The 20,564-nt window shown below is 36.4% G+C and overlaps 1 protein-coding gene across 7 annotated transcripts in view; it reads right to left on the bottom strand.

Annotated features, from left to right (window-relative positions):
- Nucleotides 1-20,564, bottom strand: part of LOC127867807 (trichohyalin-like) — a 291,013-nt gene that overhangs the window by 229,036 nt on the left and 41,413 nt on the right. For 6 of the 7 annotated variants that reach the window (XR_008043665.1, XR_008043666.1, XM_052409267.1 and 3 more), the window contains 7 exons: nt 19,136-19,253; nt 15,575-15,751; nt 14,688-14,807; nt 5,728-5,850; nt 5,262-5,405; nt 3,776-3,841; nt 153-236 (listed from right to left, as the gene is read on the bottom strand). Coding sequence is in view for 5 of the 7 variants with exons in the window: in XM_052409267.1 (XP_052265227.1) it covers nt 153-236; nt 3,776-3,841; nt 5,262-5,405; nt 5,728-5,850; nt 14,688-14,807; nt 15,575-15,751; nt 19,136-19,253 (832 nt within the window). In the remaining 2 variants the exon portion in view is untranslated. The remainder of the gene's footprint in view (nt 1-152; nt 237-3,775; nt 3,842-5,261; nt 5,406-5,727; nt 5,851-14,687; nt 14,808-15,574; nt 15,752-19,135; nt 19,254-20,564) is intronic. The other variant, XM_052409272.1, reaches the window with a different exon arrangement.

Here is a 20,564-nt window from a genome sequence, read left to right as displayed (position 1 = left end):
TTTAGAGTTCAAAGTTCTAGAACTGTACACATTTTACATAAATGTTCAATATCAACAGCATGTTTGTCAATCTAAGCAAACAGGAAATCAAAATAAACAAGTATATGATAACAAAATGAATATGTTCAGTAGTTCAGATCAAAGTTCCAGACCTGAGTTTCAAGGTTCCTGGTTGCCTTTTCAATCTCCGCCTTCTTTCTCTCAAACTCCGCCCTCCTCTCCTGAAGCTCCTCTTCCTGAATGAGACAGAGGTTACAATGCACTAAACAATTATGGTTGCATAGATGTGACATAAACTACTTTTTTTTAAGTGCATCCTCTTTTTTCTATTTCAGTCCAAGGACATACTTACTCGAGGGACAACTTACTCACTTGTGGGAACAAGTTAGCTATGTTGTGGGAACGACTTACTCAGTACAGGAATGAGAAAGAAAAAAGAGAAGTGTAAAAAAAGAAAAGTGTTAAACTAAATAAAAGAAAAGTGAATTGAAAAAACAAGCCATCAGTAAATAAAGGAGGGATGCATTAAATAAAAGTGGAAGGAATTTTAGCTTAAACAAGAAACCGTTGGAGACGGGTGATGCTCCCCAAAGTTTTTTTTTTTTCACAATATTGCACTATATATTCAGATAAAAGGAAACGACTTGAGGGCACAGTAGTTGGGGGGACAAGAATTTTTTTATAGAAAATTTCAAAGGGCCATAACTCTGTGAAAAATCCTCAGACCAGAACCTGCTGATAATATGCACATCTCCTCTTAGTATTGAAGCTTCCCATAAAGTTTCATTGAATTCCAGTCATTAGTTGCTGAGAAATCGCCCGTACAAAAATTGTGCACGGACGGACACACGGACGGACAGACAAAGCGGCGACTATATGCTCCCCTTAAAATAAATTTTGGGGGAGCATAATAAAGTTTAAGCTTTTACATGTTTATTTAATAAATCAAAATGTATAAAACTTTATAGGAATGAAATGTAATTAAGTTACTGCCCAAAAGTAATCATAATATAAATACATCATTAAAAATGTTTGGTAAATAAAATACATTTTTGCCTTCCTGTGGCGGAAACAAAACTCTGGAATAAAAAGGACATATTAAACTTCTTAAACTTCTGAAAAGTTAAACACAACCAAGAACTGACAAAATTAACTGAAACCATTTAAAATCGTTATAAAAAGAATGTTGGTCCAGACTATTGCTTTGCTAAGAACACTTGAACTACTTCGTGACTTACATTTAATTGAAGGAATGCATACAAAATAGATTCCTTAAAATCTATAGCCCCAGTACAGAACATGCATCAACATATGAAATACAACAGTAACTTTTTTTCCCAATCATGCATAATTTCCCAATAGCAAAGACCACCCTGAATAACCCCTGCCCCCCCCCCCCCCAGCTTCCACAACTTCATATGTACTGTCCCCTTATCTAAATCCACAGGCATAAAAAATTATTGTTATATATATCTTTCAGAACATTTTTTTTAAATACCTGGTTTATGTCAACTTCTTTAACTCAAGGTCACACAGAAATGACAGAAATGCTTGATTTATTCAGGGTCTCAAGTTATTGAGGTCACCATATCCAAACGTTTGAATCATTAACTAAAATGTTTAACTACCAAAGTATAAGTAGTCAAAATAAACAATTATAATACAACATGTTTATACATAAGTATAAGTGCAATTCAATTTCTAAGTTTACAGTATTATAATTTCTTTTTAAATGTATAGACCAATGTTTAAGATAATTAAGTTCATAAAGGTAGAAGTATATAATTTGTACAGTAATTAATTTCTTCCGGACATGATTGAAAACCAATCCCCTTAATCTGTTCATAGCTATCACACAGTGCAATTCATTAACCCCAGTCAGACAGTTTTTACAAACAGGTGCATAGCCTCCTTGATGAAGGGTCAATTTAGTTTAAACCTATTTATTTTAGCTTGATTGCATATAAAGTATTTACTACTTATTTGAAACACTCTTAAGTCCATTTCCTGGGCCTAGAACCAGTAATTAGTGTCAATGGGGGAAATCTAAAGAACATTCCCATAGAGGTGATTGAACCCGTGACCTCCAGGTTGCTAGGCAACCACCATAGCCATTACAGCATGGGGACATGGGTCAATTTCAATTTCACATAGGTTTAGGAACAGACACATGTGCTGGAGATATTGAATTACCAATGCTAAACTAACAGATGGAAATTCTTATGAAAGTATTTAGGATATTGCTGGTACTTTGAAATTTGTTTGAGCTTCTGTAGGTTCTTGATTTATTGATGCTCCTCCTGTTAAAGAAGTTATGCTTTATCATTGAAACAGAGATCAATATAAGCTCAAGCGCTTTTGCTTTAAACTAGTAAGTTTAAACCAGGTTTGGTCAGTTGTATTTTATACAGGGTGGTCAATGAAGGAGGAATTGGTACACATTTTGCTTGCAAGCCATAGTATAAGAATTCTGACCAGCTAAGACAACAGGGGTGTGATTGAGGTGAAGTCTGAGGGGAGGAAAATTCTGTAGACTGATTTTGACTACCCGAATCGCGTGCATAACGCAATGACAAACCTTAAATCAGACATTTAAATAACAACCATTTTAAACGTATCAACAAGATTTTTTTATGAAAATCTTTTTAAAATCACTAAACATGTTATGCAAAGTCACTAGTAATAACTGTCATCAAAATCAAAGAGTATTCCGATACCTGTGAACGATGACGGCAATCTTTCGTTTGAGCTCAATGCCTTTAAATTCTACATAAGGTCAACGATGTTACAGTGTTCATCTAACGACAATTTAAATTTTACCACAGTTTACGTAGTTCAATATTTTTTCACATGAATAGAATATGACTTCAGCCTTACCAAGACAGTCTATCTTCCATACCGATTCACAAAGTGGAATCGCTTAATGATTTATATCCAGTGTTGTTTCTTCCATTTCCCATTTAAATTTGTTTTTGAATTATTGTTAAATCTCCGAGAATTTGTGAGATTCGTTCATCCGTTTTCATTAACGCTTCGCAAAGGCGCCATTTGCAATCGAATCAGCAAAGAAATATGAAACACATTTTAAAAGACCGATTTTAATTGGAAAGTTGGGAAACGACAGCCAATGACATGGCTCGTTTAAAAAAATGCTAAGACAGAATACCAGTGTAATAGAGAGGTTTTCCAGGCCACGGATTTTTCGGGCCCCTTATGAAATACATCCGCAGATTCAGTCTTACTTTCACCCAATTTTTTGTCAAATTTACGCGAATCGCGGAAATGACCCCGGACAACCTGATCCGCGGAAATCCACGGATCCGAGGAAAAATCACACCCCTGGACAAACTAGAAAATATGGGAACAGAAGAAATTTTAAGAGCATGATTGTAATGCATACACATAATTATCACACCACTGAGATTTCATAAGCCTACTCCAAATGACATCAATAGAATTTGTCAATCAAAGCAAACTTTTTCACGTCTATATCCATCATACTTTTCTAAGATACTTAGTGTTGACATGCATACCATACGTAAATGCAACTCGTGAAACAGTTGAATACAAAATACCTCAAGTGAATAATTAAACCATAAAAGAAATCAGAAAAAAACAACAGGTAAGGAATGGATGCACCACAACATAATCAATCTTAACTCAAACATGAAATCGAACAAGGAATGAGAACTTTATGTTGACAACAGTGTTATCGACATGCTGCAGTGAGATGCTCCATACATGGGCCTTTCTACAACACCAACCATGCAGTCACCTCTTTTTCTAACTGTAGAAAAGCCTGCTCCTTCCTAATAACCTGCTCTACTCCTAAATCTCGGAGCTGAAGACAGCACAGTTGGACAAATATATTTAGTACAGCCTTCATCTGGGAAAACTGGGCGTAATGCATGTGTCTAAAGTGTTGCCACTGATTAGCCTGTAAACTCCCAACAGACTAATCTGGGACAACACTTTCAGCTTATATGGAATTTTTCATTTAAAAGAAGTCTATTCTGAACAAAAGTCCAGTTCAGGTTGAGAGTGTAATCCCTAATTAGACTAAGCAGCCTGCATGGCTAATATAGGACGACACTTGACACACAAGCATTAAGCCCAGTTTTCATAAAACAACACTCAATTTATTTTGTTGGCATTCAAAACCTATTTTTTAATGACCTTTTCTTTAATTACTCACAAATTCTGAAAAAAATCCTCATTTTCGAAAAATTTAATTGCAAGTAAAACACAGGGACTCTACATTAACACCAACTAAAAGCAATGAAATACAAAAATATCTTTTACATTCTGGCCGTACTTTGTGACAAAAGGGTTAAATGCATGTGCATAAAATGAAGTCCCAGATTAGCCTGTGCTGTACGCACAGGCTAATCAGGGGCAACACTTTCTGCTTTTATTGTATTTTCCATTTATAGAAAGTCTCTTCTTAGCAAAATCCAGTTTAGGCGGAAAGTGTCATCCCTGATTACCCTGTGCAGACTGCACAGGCTGATCTGGAACAACACTACGCACATGCATTAGACCTGGACGACACTTTACGCACATGCATTAAGCCCAGTTTTCTCAGAACGCGCCTGCACTATTGTTGAAAGGGTATGGTAAGAATTTGCTATTGATTTTTTAATAAAAAAACATAAAAAAATGCAATCACAATGCCCTGGCCTTTTAACTCCAACATACCCCCTGCCTGGAAGGTACGAACATGTCACACAGTTGCAGCAGGAAAATGGGCTCAGACAAATTAGGGTAGACAGTATTTTCACTTTTTTTTACATATATTTAAGCCTTTTAAAAACTAACATTTAACAGCTAGATTTTATGGAAAGATATGATATCTAAATACTTAAGGTAAATTAGTTTACACTAGTTATGGTAGGGTTAAGAGAAAAACATTTTCCTTTATTATGGCTATAGAGGGCGATGCCTAACCATTTTCCACTCAAAAGCCAAATTGAATGGCTCAATGCAACCAGCATAAAACCATAACAGCCTGCAAGTAACCAGAACAGACTGTTAATTCTTTTTGCTGTTTGCTGCTCATCAGTATCTTAGGATTGGAAATGAAGCCTTTAAAACTTGAATTTAAAAAGAAAAGCCTTTAATTATTAATTTGATTTCATAAGCAACTATGAAGGCGTCTAAGCGGTAAAGGGTTAAGTTAGAGTTGCTCAAACAAAAAACTTTTTGTAAAGAGATTATAGAGGGCAATGATTTAGATTCCGACAGGTCTTCCTTTGACCCACCTCATCTTCCAGCTGTTCAGCCAAGGTGTCCTTCTTTCTCGTGAACTCTCTTTTCAGCTCATCCAGATCTTTCTCCTGCTGTTTCTGAAGTCGACGCCGCTCAGCATCCATATTTTGCTCTAGCAACTTTTTCTCATCTTTTTCCTGAAGAAGAAACTAGAGTGTTAACAAGATTTTACTATAGCCATATAAGGAAATAAGCCCCACCCATGGCAGCTATGTTTTTCAACCAACCGGTCCCATTTTCCAAATTGCCAAAATATCATTGGGGCTAATTTTCTTATGAAGTTTTAAGAAGATCTGAAAATAAATGTGGCCTCAAGAGTGTTAACAATCACAATCCAAGGGGATCAAACAACCAACACAGAAAAAATTGGGATCAAACAACCTTGAAGTACAATAGCCTTAACATGAAAGTCAGAAACACAAGTTGTTAAGGATCTATTAACATGAGACTGTCATCTACCTTATCTGCGTGCTCGTCCCTGAGCCGTTTAAGCTGTGCACCATGTTCCTCCTGTATCTTTCTCAACTCCTTCTGATGCTGGTCCCTCAACTCCTGCTTCCGTTCTCCAAGCACCTCCTCCAGCTGTGGATTTGGGAAATAAGGGGCATGTTTATCCACATGTTAACAATAAGAAATGCTTTGTTTTCAAATATTTGTGTAGACTATTTAATAAGCACTGCCAGTTTGCCTGATGAATTCATATGCCACTCAACCAAGCAATATATAAACTGGTATTAAGGTTATGCCTACATCATAAATGAAAATACCAGAATAATCAGCATATTTGCTGGAATTAATTGCATTTCTGCAGGAACCCATGTCTGTCAGTGTTTTTTTTTACCATTTTGGGAATGGAGCCGAGTCCCTTTGGATTGGGAAAATTCGCGGCATTTTGACTAAAAGTGGGATATTAGTGTTGTTGTTGTTTTGCTTCAAAATGCTTCAAAATTGAGGATACAAGTGTGTTCAGTATTTAATTTACTATTCTAAGGTTGAACTTATATGGATGGGAGATAAACAAAATATTGAGATTTACAAAAAAAAACTTCCATTAGGAATGTTCAGCTCCCATTTGGGAAAAACATATACTTTTTCCAATTGGGAATGGGTCCGATTACCGGACCCGATTTTGAATGAAACGAGCTGTGTTCGTGAAACACAATGCCCCCTACTGCGCCGCTTTGAAGCCATATATTTGACCTTTGACCCTGAAGGATGACCTTGACCTTTAACCACTCAAAGTGTGCAGCTCCATGAGATAAACATGCGTGCCAAATATCGAGTTGCTATCTTCAATATTGCAAAATTTGACCTTGACCTTGAAGGATGACCTTGACCTTTCATCACTCAAAATGTGCAGCTCCATGAGATACGCATGCATGCCAAATATCGAGATGCTATCTTCAATATTGCAATATTTGACCTTTGACCTTGACCTAGAAGGATGACCTTGACCTTTCACTACTCAAAATGTGCAGCTCCATGAGATACACATGCATGCCAAATATCAAGTTGCTATCTTCAATATTGCAAAAGTTATGGGCAATGTTAAAGTTTTCGGACGGACTGAAGGACAGACTGACTGACGAACAGACAGACGGACAGACTTACAGACAGTTAAAAATCTATATGCCACCCTTCGGGGGCATAAAAAAGTTATGGCGAATGTTAGTTTTCAGACGGACGGACGCCATATGTTTGACCTTTGACCTTGAAGGATGACCTTGACCTTTCAAAATGTGCAGCTCCACGAGATACACATGCATGCCAAATATCAAGTTGCTATATTCAATATTGAACAAGAGATGTGTTCGTCAGAAACACTATGCCCCCTATTGCGCCGCTTTGAATTTTTTTTTTTTTCCTTGACCTTGAAGGATGACCTTGACCTGCCACCACTCAAAATGTGCAGCTTCATGAGATACACATGCATGCCAAATATAAGTTTCTATCTTCAATAATGCAAAAGTTATGGCCAACGTTAAAGTTTTTTTTTCGGAAGGATGGACAGACTGACATACACACATGAGATGCACATGCATGCCAAATATCAAGTTGCTATCTTCAATATTGAAAAAGTAATGACCATTAAAGTTTTCGGACGGGCGGACAGACTGACATACTGACGGACAGTTCAACTGCTATATGCCACCCTACCAGGGGCATAAAACAAGAGCACCGCCTTGCGGGTGCAGACCGCTCATCTATTTTCTTTTTAAAGGTGAAGGGACTCTCATTTTCAATCACAAAGGAAGGAGGGGTGGAGTGAAGTGGGGTGTATAGTGTGCGGGTGTGGACATTTATTACATTATCTTCCAAAAATGCGAAAAAAAAAAAAATCGGGGTGGGGGGGGGGGGGGGGTGGATTCTTGGGTGCGATGGTTGGACAGTATTTCAAACATAAAATAATAAAAATAAATATTTGTGTTTTTTAACCGTTTCAAAAAAAAAATTACAAATTGGGGGGTGGGGTGGGGGGGTGGAGTATAGTGTGAGGGTGTGGTGGTAATTTGTGAGATGATCTTAAAAAAAAAAAAAAAATTAGGGGGGGGGGGGAGATTCGGGTTGGGGGGAGGGGGTTCTTGGGTGCGATGGTTGGACGGTATTTCAAACATAAAATAATAAAAATAAATATTTGTGTTTTTTCAACATTAAAAAATAAATTTGGGGGGGTGGGGTGGGGGGGGGGTATAGTGTGAGGGTGTGGTGGTCATTTGTGAGATTATCTTTAAAAAAAAAAATTAAGGGGGGGGGAGGGGGTGGGGGGGAGGGCACGGGGGATGGTTTGGGTGGAGTCTATTGTGGTAAATGCTATTTCAAACATAAAATAATAAAAATAAATATTTGTGTTGTTTAACCGTTTCAAAAAAAAAATTGGGGGGGGGGTGGGGTGGGGGGGGTATAGTGTGAGGGTGTGGTGGTCATTTGTGAGATAATCTTAAAAAAAAAAAAAATAGGGGGAGGGGAGGGGGGGGAGGGGGGGGGGGGAGAGGGCACGGAGGATGGTTTGGGTGGAGTCTATTGTGGTATGTCAGGTAAGAGCAGTTTTGTCAAAGTATCAATCAAATCTAATCATAAATAAAGAAGTTATGGCAATTTAAGCAAAATTTAATAATTTGAACTTGAGAGTCAAGGTCATTCAAAGGTCAAGCTAAAATTCAACTTGCCAGGTACAGTAACCTCATGATAGCATGAAAGTATTTGAAGTTTGAAAGCAATAGCCTTGATACTTAAGAAGTAAAGTGGATCGAAACACAAAATTTAACCACATATTCAAAGTTGCTAAGTCAAAAAAGGGCCATAATTCCGTAAAAATGACAACCAAAGTTATGCAACTTGTCCTTTTACTGTAGCCTTATGATAGTTTGCGAGTGTTCAAAGTATGAAAGCAATATCTATGATACTTTAGGGGTAAAGTGAACCAAAACACAAAACTTGACCAAACTTTCAATTTTCTAAGTATAAAGGGCCCATAATTCCGTACAAATGCCAGTCAGAGTTACATAACTTTGCCTGCACAGTCCCCTTATGATAGTTAATAAGTGTTGCAAGTATGAAAGCAATAGCTTTGATACTGTAGGAATAAAGTGGACCTAAACACAAAACTTATTTTTTTTTTCAATTTTCTAAGTATAAAAAGGGCACATAATTCTGTCAAAATGCCAGTCAGAGTTACATTACTTTGCCTGCACAGTCCCCTTATGATAGTTAGTAAGTGTTGCAAGTATGAAAGCAATAGCTTTGATACTTAAGGAATAAAATGGACCTAAACAAAACTTAACCAAAATTTTCAATTTTCTAAGTATAAAAAGGGCAAATAATTCTGTCAAAATGCACGCAAGAGTTATCTAACTTTGCCTGCCCAGTCCCCTCATCATAGTATGTAAGTGTACCAAGTTTGAATGCAATAGCATTGATACTTTTTGAGAAAAGTGGACCTAAACGCAAAACTTAACCAAAATTTTCAATTTTCTAAGTATAAAAAGGGCACACAATTCTGTCAAAATCCATGCCAGAGTTATCTAACTTTGCCTGCCCAGTCCCCTCATGATAGTAAGTAAGTGTACCAAGTTTGAATGCAATAGCATTGATACTTTCTGAGAAAAGTGGACCTAAACGCAAAACTTAACCGGACGCGGACGCCAACGCCGACGCCAAGGTGATGACAATAGCTCATATTTTTTTTTCAAAAAAAAGATGAGCTAAAAACACACTGTGCATTCAAAATAACCTAGAAACTTAATTCACCAAAGGTTAAATTTACCATTTTCTGCTCAGACCCAAAGGGAAACAGCTATATGCAACCAGTATAGACCAGTTGAATGTTATTGTTTACATTCGGGATTTCTGAGCATGCACACTCACTGGTTGGCAAAAACACTGGTTACAGTAATGTAAAACATGTATAAAGGGCTCTTGTTTAGTCAATAAATTGGTAATAAGACCGAAATAAACATTAAAACTCTTAAAATATAGTGCAAATATATCATCTTTAGTACCAAATAGATGTATATACACAAATCAAATTTCCTCGTCATAAAAATACGAAGTAGTTATAAGCATAGAGTAAACGTGATCGGAAGACTAAATACTGACAATTCCACAAAACAAAACAATAAATTAGCCGTGTTCTTTCTGAATTAAATAAATTATATTTCAACAATAATAAAAATGTATTAATTTCATTATAATTGTAAGTGGTGTGGATAGTGTTATTTTTCATCAGCGATCGATAGTGTCGGAGGTGCATTTAATATAAAACAAAGCCCTAAAAAGCGTAATACATTACAATTTTTAAGTATTGTGGTGATTTTCTTTTACATTAAATGACAATATTAATACAATTTAGCATACAAATGGAAAAACCCTGCATTATGCAAATTGAACTGTCTTTGCATGTATATTGAAATCTCTTTACTAGTAATAGGGAGTGATAAAAATATAGCATTTTATGATAAATGCATATATTTAATTTATTTAACGCAATTATGTTTTACCCTATCGTGATTGCTTTTGTTCATGATGGTGTTTCGTACACTGCAGTAATGTACACGCTTAACACATAATAGTTGAGTTTACTTTTGCCTGTACCCGTTAAATACCTTACTTGCATAGCAGTAAAATTGCACAATATTTTAAATGTATAGTTGTTAAGCAATGTATTATTATGATTAAAATGCCTAATATATATATGGTTCCTGTTAATCCATTTCCGACAAATGTCTTCATTTTTTAAATGTTAAAATATTTTATTGAAGTCACTGTTCAGTATTTTAGCTTTAAAATTTGGCTTAAATGACTGCTCAATATGCCAAGAGATGACATGGAGGTATTGTAACTTGTGTTTAATGACCAGACACTCGTCTGCCACATGTGGTTTATTCAGGGACCCAAGTTTAGGTCCCTGGGTTTTACTTTATGACACCATGTTTTCTTTGTAATTGTCTGGACATTATCATAACGAGATAATCGGTTTGTGATGAACAGAGGTGCAATTAAACACCAGGATATAAAAGCTGCAACTAAGAGTGTCAAAATTAGTGTGAACAATTAAATAAAACAATTACATTAGTCAAGGGAATTTATTCAATGTGTAACAAGGTATGTTTTTTCAGACATAAAGGTTCAAATCAGTTATCCTATGTTGCGTACAGAAAATAGACCTATTGGTTGTTTGTTTTCATCCTTATTTGTTTTCGTTCATTAAATTTAATTTATAGACAAGTTCATTGTTATTGTTTTGATTCCTGATTTTCGCGCATGCGCAATGCACTGGTAGTCAAAAGCATTGCTTACAGCTAACGCAAAGCATATGGATAACGAGACTTGTTTAGTCAATAAATCGAAAAGAAACATATCTAATTGACCTTTCGACAGCCGATTGATTGACAGGCTTATTAACCAATCAGATTACAGCATAGATTAGGCCCGTTACTATCCGCCATTTTGTCCGTCAAACTCGCCGTTGTCCGACACATAAGCTTATACGTAATTCTGTGTTTTAAACAAAGAAAATGGTTGAAAGGTGCTGTTATGGCACTTGTTATTCAGACACAAGGTATCCAGAACGGTTAAAAGATGGAAGTACGTTTTTTCCGTTCCCTCAACCGGGTACTAATCTTGAAAAATTCAAACGTTGGATTCGTCTTTGTGGTCGTCCACACGAACAGCTTAATCTCAACATATTAAGCGATCGCCCGAAAGCAAAACACAGTCGTTATAATAAGATACTACGCGAAAATAGAAAATGTAAGTTTTGCAACGGACACGTTATAAAAAAGAGTATAACTTTGTACTTGTTTATCCTCTATATAGACAAATTAGAAAGGAACATTTAAAACCATTTTTCAAAGGTGGCCAACGTTAAATAAATTTGACATTCTAATGCAGTCGGCAAATAAATAAGACATTATAAACTTTGCTAGATTTTTTTAATGCTAATGAAATCGTAATAATAAAGACAATCAGTTATTATTTTTAATAATATCACATAGAATAAAACATTTTTTATTTCTTTCGGTTTAAGTCTTCCAAATTTAATGTAAGTTAAGAAACTATTTTCAAATGCGCAAGTAATTATCAATAGGGGCCAATAAGTGTCATTTTACACCATATGTGGGCTTTCTACTAATCCGTTATCAAAACAGATGCCGCAAACTGTGAATGACCCTTTGAAAACCCGGTCTGATTAGCGAGTTTTTTTGTACATGAAAATTCTTTCAACTTTTTATATTTTAAACATTGCAGAAGATAGTTTTCGAGGAAATAATAATATATAATAATATATTGTGTATGTTACTTTTTTGACGACTTTGACTTTGTTATACGAGTATAACAATGCGCATGGGTCATTTTGACCAAACGCATTGTAGATATGTGTTATATCGGATTTCAATAGAAACGTTCTTCGTCTTCTATTATAATAAATTTACTTACCTGTGCCACATTTGCGATGTTGCCATCGGTTGCAAAAATTAACGGCTTTTAATTAAAAAACTGAAACATCTATTACTCAAGGAAAAATATTGTGACTAACGAACAATTCATACTGTATGCGATAATTGGCGATAATTTTGCCGACTTTGATGATAAATTTAACGGCTTTTAAGTAGACTAATAAAAAAGTTTTGACTATTTAATAGATATGATAATTATATTCAGCACCACTATTCAATGATAATAAAAACTAGTGTATGGCCTTTCTGGTATACCATGAGGCCTTTTTGGTTCACTTATGCGGCCGATTCGCGTAGCCATTTTTATGACGGACTTCGGCGGAGTGACCCCCCTTGAAATCGGTGGGCGTGGCTTCACTCTCGCTGTCGAAAGGTCAATTTAAGCAACTGTTAAGTATGTCGATGGTAAATTTATTCAACCAAATGCCTAGTTACTTAATACTACCAGAATGAAGACATGGTGGCATCATCAATTGCGTTTAATGACCAGACTGTCATCTGCCACCTAGTGTGATTTATGACACCATGTTGTTAGTTAGGTCTGGACAATATCTGATCAAAACGAGATAATCGGATTAGGCAGAACAAAGGGGCAATTAAACACCGGAATACAAAGGCTTAAACGATTTTAAGATTGATGCAAACAATCAAATGAAAACTTTTGCATTTAATTTAATTAAATGTTTATTTAATGTGTCAACATGTTAGTTTTCCCGGACCAGGGTAAAAGTCCCTGCCCAGACAAATACCATTATGGTTAATTTGTAAATGTTCTTTATTTGGAATTGATCTATTTATTCATTGCGTTCAATCTTATTTGTTTCAGTAACGTAGAAAAATTTGTTGGCATGTTGAAAAATCAAATCGAAATATAATCGTTAAAATTTAACTGATCACGCTCTATTTCTCCCCATTGATTGTGTCTTTCTTTTGACTACCAATATAGCCTGGATGTAAACACGCAGGTGCGCGTGACGTCACGCATGAACTGGTCTATTCTGAAAGAATTTCAATTTCTGAGATTTTTTCAAAACTAAAAATGGTCATGAAGAAGTGCCAGTGATTTTTGTGGTAACCACATATCAAGCTCTTAGATTGTGCATACATGCCATACGTCCCGGATTGTCCGGGACAGTCCCGGAAATGAAGAACTTGTCCCGCTGTCCCGGAAATCTGTCAAATGTCCCGGAATGTACAAAATCCATATATACATGTACCTTATCTTAGGCTTAACGACACCTCGAATCTGTGTATATCTGCAGCGTCTCCATGACAATGCCTACCCGAATAGGCAGACTACGCTACGTGTCAAAATCGATCAATTAACAGGGGTCCTGTTATCATATCGATCGTCTCACGTTCGCGGTCAAACCGAAAAGGCGGCATTGTTTAATGTGGTTGTTAATTGACTTTAATCTACTACGTCATTATTTCCTGCTGCGTAAGGGCAAATGATAGTTGTTCACACATCGGAAGTCCAACATCGCTGAGTAAAAAAATAAAAGCAGTTTATGTTCGCACGTTTAACCGACAAAGAAGCTGAGTAAAAAAGTAAGCATATACAAACGTCATCCTTTTTATTATATTAATGTTATAGATGAATAAAGGCACATCAACAACTACGCGTTACACACCGGTCTTGATAACAATAACGCAGTGACGTCACCATCTATGTTTAGAACGCTTACACTGAAAACACGTGTCTTGTATCTAGTAACGGAAGTAGTAATGTTTAAATTGACGTTCATAGATCAAATGTATTTCGAATCGGCTTTCGAACTTTTGCAATTAACGACGCGAAACAAAAAACATACCAAAAATGCATATGTCTATATATATCGCTACATTTTATACATGTCCCGGAAAATCGGCAAAAGTCCCGGACAATTTAACTCAATGTCCCGGAATTGGTCTGAAAAATTATGGCATGTATGGATTGTGTTCCACTCCCGAGTTCGTTGTGAGTAAAAACTAATAATAACAACAATATAACCGTTCCAAAGATGCATTCCCTTGCATGCTAATGTTTTATATAGACATAATTAGTAAAGTTACCGGTATATTTGATATGTGCATGATTATCATTAAAAACGATGATTTTGTCAACCTTCTCTATATGCGCTTATATGAATTCCACCTCTTTTTGCCAACCAGTGGGCGGAGTCTAAACTTTGCAGGTGCGCGCGACGTCACTTGTCAAGTGGTCTATAGAACCAAAATAGCCTGCAAGTAACTCCCAGTCTGTTCAGGTTTTATGCTGTTCACTGCTTATCAGTATCCTAGGGTTAAAAATGAAGGCTTTAAAATTTGAATCTTGAAAGAAAGGTCTTAAATTTAAATTAAATTTGATTTTCTAAGGGACTTCAAAAGTGTCAAAGTTTGTTTTTGAGTGGCAAAGGGTTTAAGAGTACCAACAACAGTGTGTAGGATCCAATGTCTGCATGATAACAAAGTGGCACCTACCCCTTTTTCCATGTCATTAATGGCCTCTTGGCGTTTCTTGGCCCCTTCTAGCTCTTGCTTCATTTGTTCTTTCTCCTGCTCTTGGATATGGGCAAGATCCTCCTTCATTCGTTTCAGGTTCTGGGGAAAACAAATATGAGCAGCCTTCTTGGAAAACTGGGCTTAATGCATGTGCGTAAAGTGTCATTCCAGACTAGCCTGTGTAGTGCGCACATGCTTATCAGGGAGGATACTAGATGCATTTATGGAATTTTCCTTTAAAAAGAAGTCCAAAATCCCTTTCAGTCAGAAAAAGTCATCACTGGTGAGCATGTGTTGACTTTGATATGACTCTTTTATTAAACAGGCATTAAGCCCAGTTTTACCAAAACGCAACTCATATATTTACATTTGAATGCTTCGTTCAATTAAAGATGATTGTATATAGGATCCAAACAAAATTTGGATAGTACATCCAAATGATTTAACTATGCTTTAAAGATTTAAATCATAATTTGTAACTTTCAATTGTATTGACCAAATTCTTTAAGATAAAAAAATTATCATCATGCAAGCAAAAATCTTTTTTTATTGTTTAAGCTCAATTATTTATTAATATGACCTAGGATTTTGCTAGACCAAGCAACAGAAACTACCAAAAGAAACTAAAACTGTCGAAGTTATCACATTTCATTTTCCAATAAAATCTGGCAGGATATAAAATCACAAATGGTACATTCTAACTTCCTATCCAGGCTCACTATCAGGTCTTCTTACAGTCTCAGTCTATAGTTCAGCTGCTTTGATTGTCGAACCTACCTTTTCATGGCTATCAGTTCATCCCTCAACTTGTCAAGTTTAAGCTGCTATGTCTCGTATAGGCCAAATATTCAGTCACTTCCACCTACCTTCTCATGGCTCTCAGTCAGCTCCTCTCTCAACTCCTGAAGTTTCTGCCTGTGTTTCTGCTCTGCCTCCTCTCTTATTCTCTCCGCCTCCAGTCTGTGTTTCGCTTGCATTGTCTCTAACGTCTGCTGCTTGTCTTGCTCAAGTCGCTTCTTCTCCGCCTCTGTTGCATCATCAACCTGTAACCATGGAAACAAAATAACCAATTACTTTCTATAAAAATTGAGTAACGCTTTGGGAAACAGGGCTTAATGCAAGTTTATAAAATGTAATGTCCCAGATTAACCTGTGCAGGATGCACAGTTTATCAGTGAGGACTCTTTCCATCTAACTTAGATTATCCCTAAGAAGAGACTTACTTTCAACTAAAGTAGCTCAAAAGTGGAAAGTGAAATCCCTGATAAGCCTGTGCGGACCGCCAAGGCTAATTGGGCACGACACTTCACGCACTTGCATTTAACCCTGATTTCCCAAAGTGACACTCAATTATATTTCAACATAGTAAAATATTGTATAGATAATGACACAATTACTAGCTGTAGCTCATTTGAAATTTCTCTTCTGAAGATCTTACTGAAACTTAATTAAATCCTTTCATTTCTATATTCAACAAAAATTGCGTGACCAATAGTCAAAATACAAATACATCAATTTTTCATTTTAGTCACATTTCACAATCTAAAAGTCCTATTTTTTCTTGAAGTAATATGTCCATAACCTATGCATTCATTTTCTGTTAACTGATCGAGTGCCATGCAAGTTGCCATGGAAACAAAACAAGCTGAGTCCATATTATTAGATATATTGGAAATCAATCCATCAATTGTAGCAAAAGGATACAGAACTCACAATTAGGTATGGAGGTTTCCAGGGACAATTAATGTGCACTACTAATTAGAATTAAAGTTAATTAATAAGAACATGAAACAGGCTGTTTTCATGCTGATTATTAGTAAAGGGGTGTTTACAAATGGACAAGTATTACCTTTAAGTGAATTTTTCTATGCACTCAATATCAAACAAGGGCTGTTTGTAAAACATGCATGCCCCCCATATGGGCTGTCCGTTGTAGTGGCAGCCATTGTGTGAATACGTTTTTTGTCACTGTGACCTTGACCTTTGACCTAGTGACCTGAAAATCAATATGGGTCATCTTCGAGTCATGATCAATGTACCTATGAAATTTCATGATCCTAGGCGTAAGCGTTCTTGAGTTAACATCCAGAAATCATTTAACTATTTTGGGTCACCGTGACCTTGACCTTTGACCTAGTGACCTGAAAATCAATAGGGGTCATCTGCGAGTCATGATCAATCTACCTATCAAGTTTCATGATCCTAGGCCTAAGTGTTCTTGAGTTATCATCCGGAAACCATTTTACTATTTCAAATCACTGTGACCTTGACCTTTGATCTAGTGACCTGAAAATCAATAGGGGTCATCTGCAAGTCATGATCAATCTACCTATCAAGTTTCATGATCCTAGGCCTAAGCGTTCTTGAGTTATCATCCGGAAACCATTTTACTATTTCGGGTCTCCGTGACCTTGACCTTTGACCTAGTGACCTCAAAATCAAAAGGGGTTATCTGCGAGTCATGATCAATGTACCTATGAAGTTTCATGATCCTAGGCCCAAGCGTTCTTGAGTTATCATCCGGAAACCATCTGGTGGATGGACCGACCGACAGACCGACCGACAGACCAACATGTGCAAAGCAATATACCCCCTCTTCTTCGAAGGGGGGCATAATAATTGTCTTTGGTCATCAAAACAAAGCTCTTGACATATAACATACTTTTGATAACAAGAGGGCCCTGATGGCTCTTAAGTGCCATCTACAGTTCAAAATAAACTAATTGTCGAGGATATGACTATGTTACCTATTCAATATTTTAACCACATTATAATAAATATTTAAACATGGCTTTGACATTGCCAAGATTACCATTCTGACCAAATATGAACCATAAATATCACTTAAAGAATGACCAAGTTTCATCAAGACTAAGTTATACATTTGGCTTCTAGGATTCTTATATTTGAAGTGGTATCATAATATCTGCATATGACCCATATTCAATCATGGACTAGAAATTGTTAGATAAACATTTTTGACCAAGTTTCATAGAGATTGTGTCATTGACATCGGTTTTAGATATTACCTAGCTTTTTTGCAGTGACCTAGTTTATGCACATTGTGACGTCTAGGTAGACATACCGCTCAAGTTTTAGTTTATCTAGAGTGAGTCATAAATGTGGCTTTTAGAGAAGTAACAGGGTTTTTGTTAATTTTTTGCATGGTGACCTATTTAATGGATGCACATGACCAAGACAATAAATCATAATTGAGGCATGATACCAGACATAGACTGACTATAATAGCCACTTTGTGCTCATGTGAGCTCAAATTGTTAACACACATCGGAAACAGGATGCAACAGTACCACAAATACAATATATTAATATATGTCCTATTATATGTGTATGATATTTTCAAAACATTCAATAATGTCCACTTAAATGATATTGGACATACATAAAAACATGATAAACAAGGGACAAAAATTGTCACAAAACCAGGTTTTCAATTGGAAAAAAAGTCTGATAAAGGGAGACAAGTCAAACTGAACTGATTGTTTATAATTAATCCCCTTTGTTTCAAAATAAATATATTTCAAGTCGTGGCGACCTTGACCTTCGAGATATTGATGTAAATCTTTTGTGTGACACACCGTCCAATGATGATGAATAAATGCGCCAAATGATTTTAAAATCTCACAATGAATGACATAGTTATGGCCCGGACAAGCTCATTTATGACCATTTTTGACCTTTGAACTCAAAGTGTGACCTTGACCTTGGAGATATCGACGTAATTCTTTCGCGCGACACACCGTCTAATGATGGTGAACAAATGTGCCAAATGATTTTTAAATCTCACAATGAACGACTAAGTTATGGCCCGGACAAGCTTGTTCCGCCAGCCCGCCCGCCAACATTCGCCAATCTAATAACCAGTTTTTGCATTCGAAAAACCTGGTAAATAATATGCATCTATTGTTATTATTAAAATTGACTTGTGCGTTAAAAAAATAATACTGACTTATTATTTTATCATTTAGATTAACAATAAATGTCTTGCTAAATTTGATAAACATTACCACAGAAACAAAATTACCATCAAAGTACCTTGTCTTGTACAAAACATGCATGCCTTAGCCAACAAGACACATCCAATGTTAAAGAGTTCACTACAGATTTGTTCACCTCTTAATAGTCTTTGTTATTGGTAAAATAACCTAATACAATTATTTTTTTCTGATTATAATAATATATTACTTAACAACAGAATTGTTTATATTCTGACAGAATTCTACATTTGTGAATGTATTTTGAAGATGATTTGCGCTCTTGGAAAAAAATTGCTCAATGCATATGCGTCGTCCCAGATTAGCCTGTGCAGTCAGCAAAGTCATTTTTTGCTGTTATGGAATTCGTAATGCACATGCAATAAACCCCATTTTCCTACAGCCAGACTCATTTATATCCTTGGTACTTACCATCTTCTGCATGCGTTCCAGGGCCTTCCTCTTTTCATCCTCAAGTTTGCCCTGTTCCTCTGCCTGCAGGGATTGAACCTCCGACCTCAGTCTCTGCAGCGCCACCTCCATCTCCTTTCTGCAGGGGAAACAAAAATGTAAAACAGGGGAAACAATCATACAAATCTGGGGAGACAATCATGTAAAAAAGGGGAAACAGTCATGTAAAGCAGGAGAAAAATCATTTCAAATAAAGGAGATAATCTTGGAAAGCAGGGGAGAAATCATACAAAGCAGAAAAGAAGAATCATGCAAAGCTAAGTAAATAGTCATGTTATGTATAGGAGATGTATAGAATGGAAGATATTGTAAGTTTCCACATAGAGCGCGCTGTGTTTTACTTCTAAATTTTAAATTTAAAAGCTTTTGCAGATAATACATTAACACAACCCTATCCTGGCTGAAACTTTGTTATGGTATCGTAAATAATCAAAATGGCCACCATTTTTTTCTTTCCAGAAAGCTACACCCTATAATCTTACAAACTGAAGGGGCCGTTGTCGAAACAACGAGAAGTTGGTACCGGTAGATATGAACAGGTTAGAGGAAGTTTTGGGCCAAAAAAAATTAGTTTGAATAAAATTGAAGACATTTCTTTATTTTTACACTTCTTCATCGATGAATACCGAAAGGGACTGTTGTCGACATAGCGGAGAGCAGGCAAAGGTAGGTGTGAAAGACATCTTTTATGCGTGTAATGGTAGGTGTTTAAGGGTGTCTTTTGGTACTTCGTTATTGATTGCTAGCTTTTATTGAGTAATTTGTGCCAGGACTTGTTGAGACGCTAATTGACATTTGAGACACTAATTGACACTTGAGAACGTGAAAATATGCAACTGCATGTTGTGTGTATTAATATTGAACATTCAACAGTGGTGTTTGAAACATTTCTTTGCAATCGTCTGAACGACCCATCGACGCATCAGACATTGACGGAAGACCACTCTAGACGACGGCAAAAGAACCACAAAGACAACAACGGCCCTTTTCAAAATTGTTAAATATAGTGCTATGCGACCCATGCTCCTGACCATATAATGGCTTCTTCGATGAAGAGTGCATAATTGAACTTTCCAATGACCCGGATTAATTGATTGCGCAATATAACAAGAGCACCGCCTTGCGGGTGCAGACCGCTCATCTATTTTCTTTTTAAAGGTGAAGGGACTCTCATTTTCAATCACAAAGGAGGGAGGAGTGGAGTGAAGAGGGGTGTATAGTGTGGGGTTGTGGACATTTATTACATTATCTTCCAAAAAAGCGAAAAAAAAAAAATAAAAAAAAATGGTTGGACGGTATTTCAAACATAACAGTTTTTAAAAAAAAAATGGGAGGGGGGGGGGGGGGGGGTATAGTGTGAGGGTGTGGTGGTAATTTGTGAGATGATCTT

This window comes from Dreissena polymorpha, chromosome 2 (genome assembly GCF_020536995.1).
Source record: "Dreissena polymorpha isolate Duluth1 chromosome 2, UMN_Dpol_1.0, whole genome shotgun sequence".
Taxonomy (NCBI): domain Eukaryota; kingdom Metazoa; phylum Mollusca; class Bivalvia; order Myida; family Dreissenidae; genus Dreissena; species Dreissena polymorpha.
The sequence above is the reverse complement of the archived record's forward strand: the minus strand, read 5'-3'. Positions and strand labels throughout refer to the sequence as shown.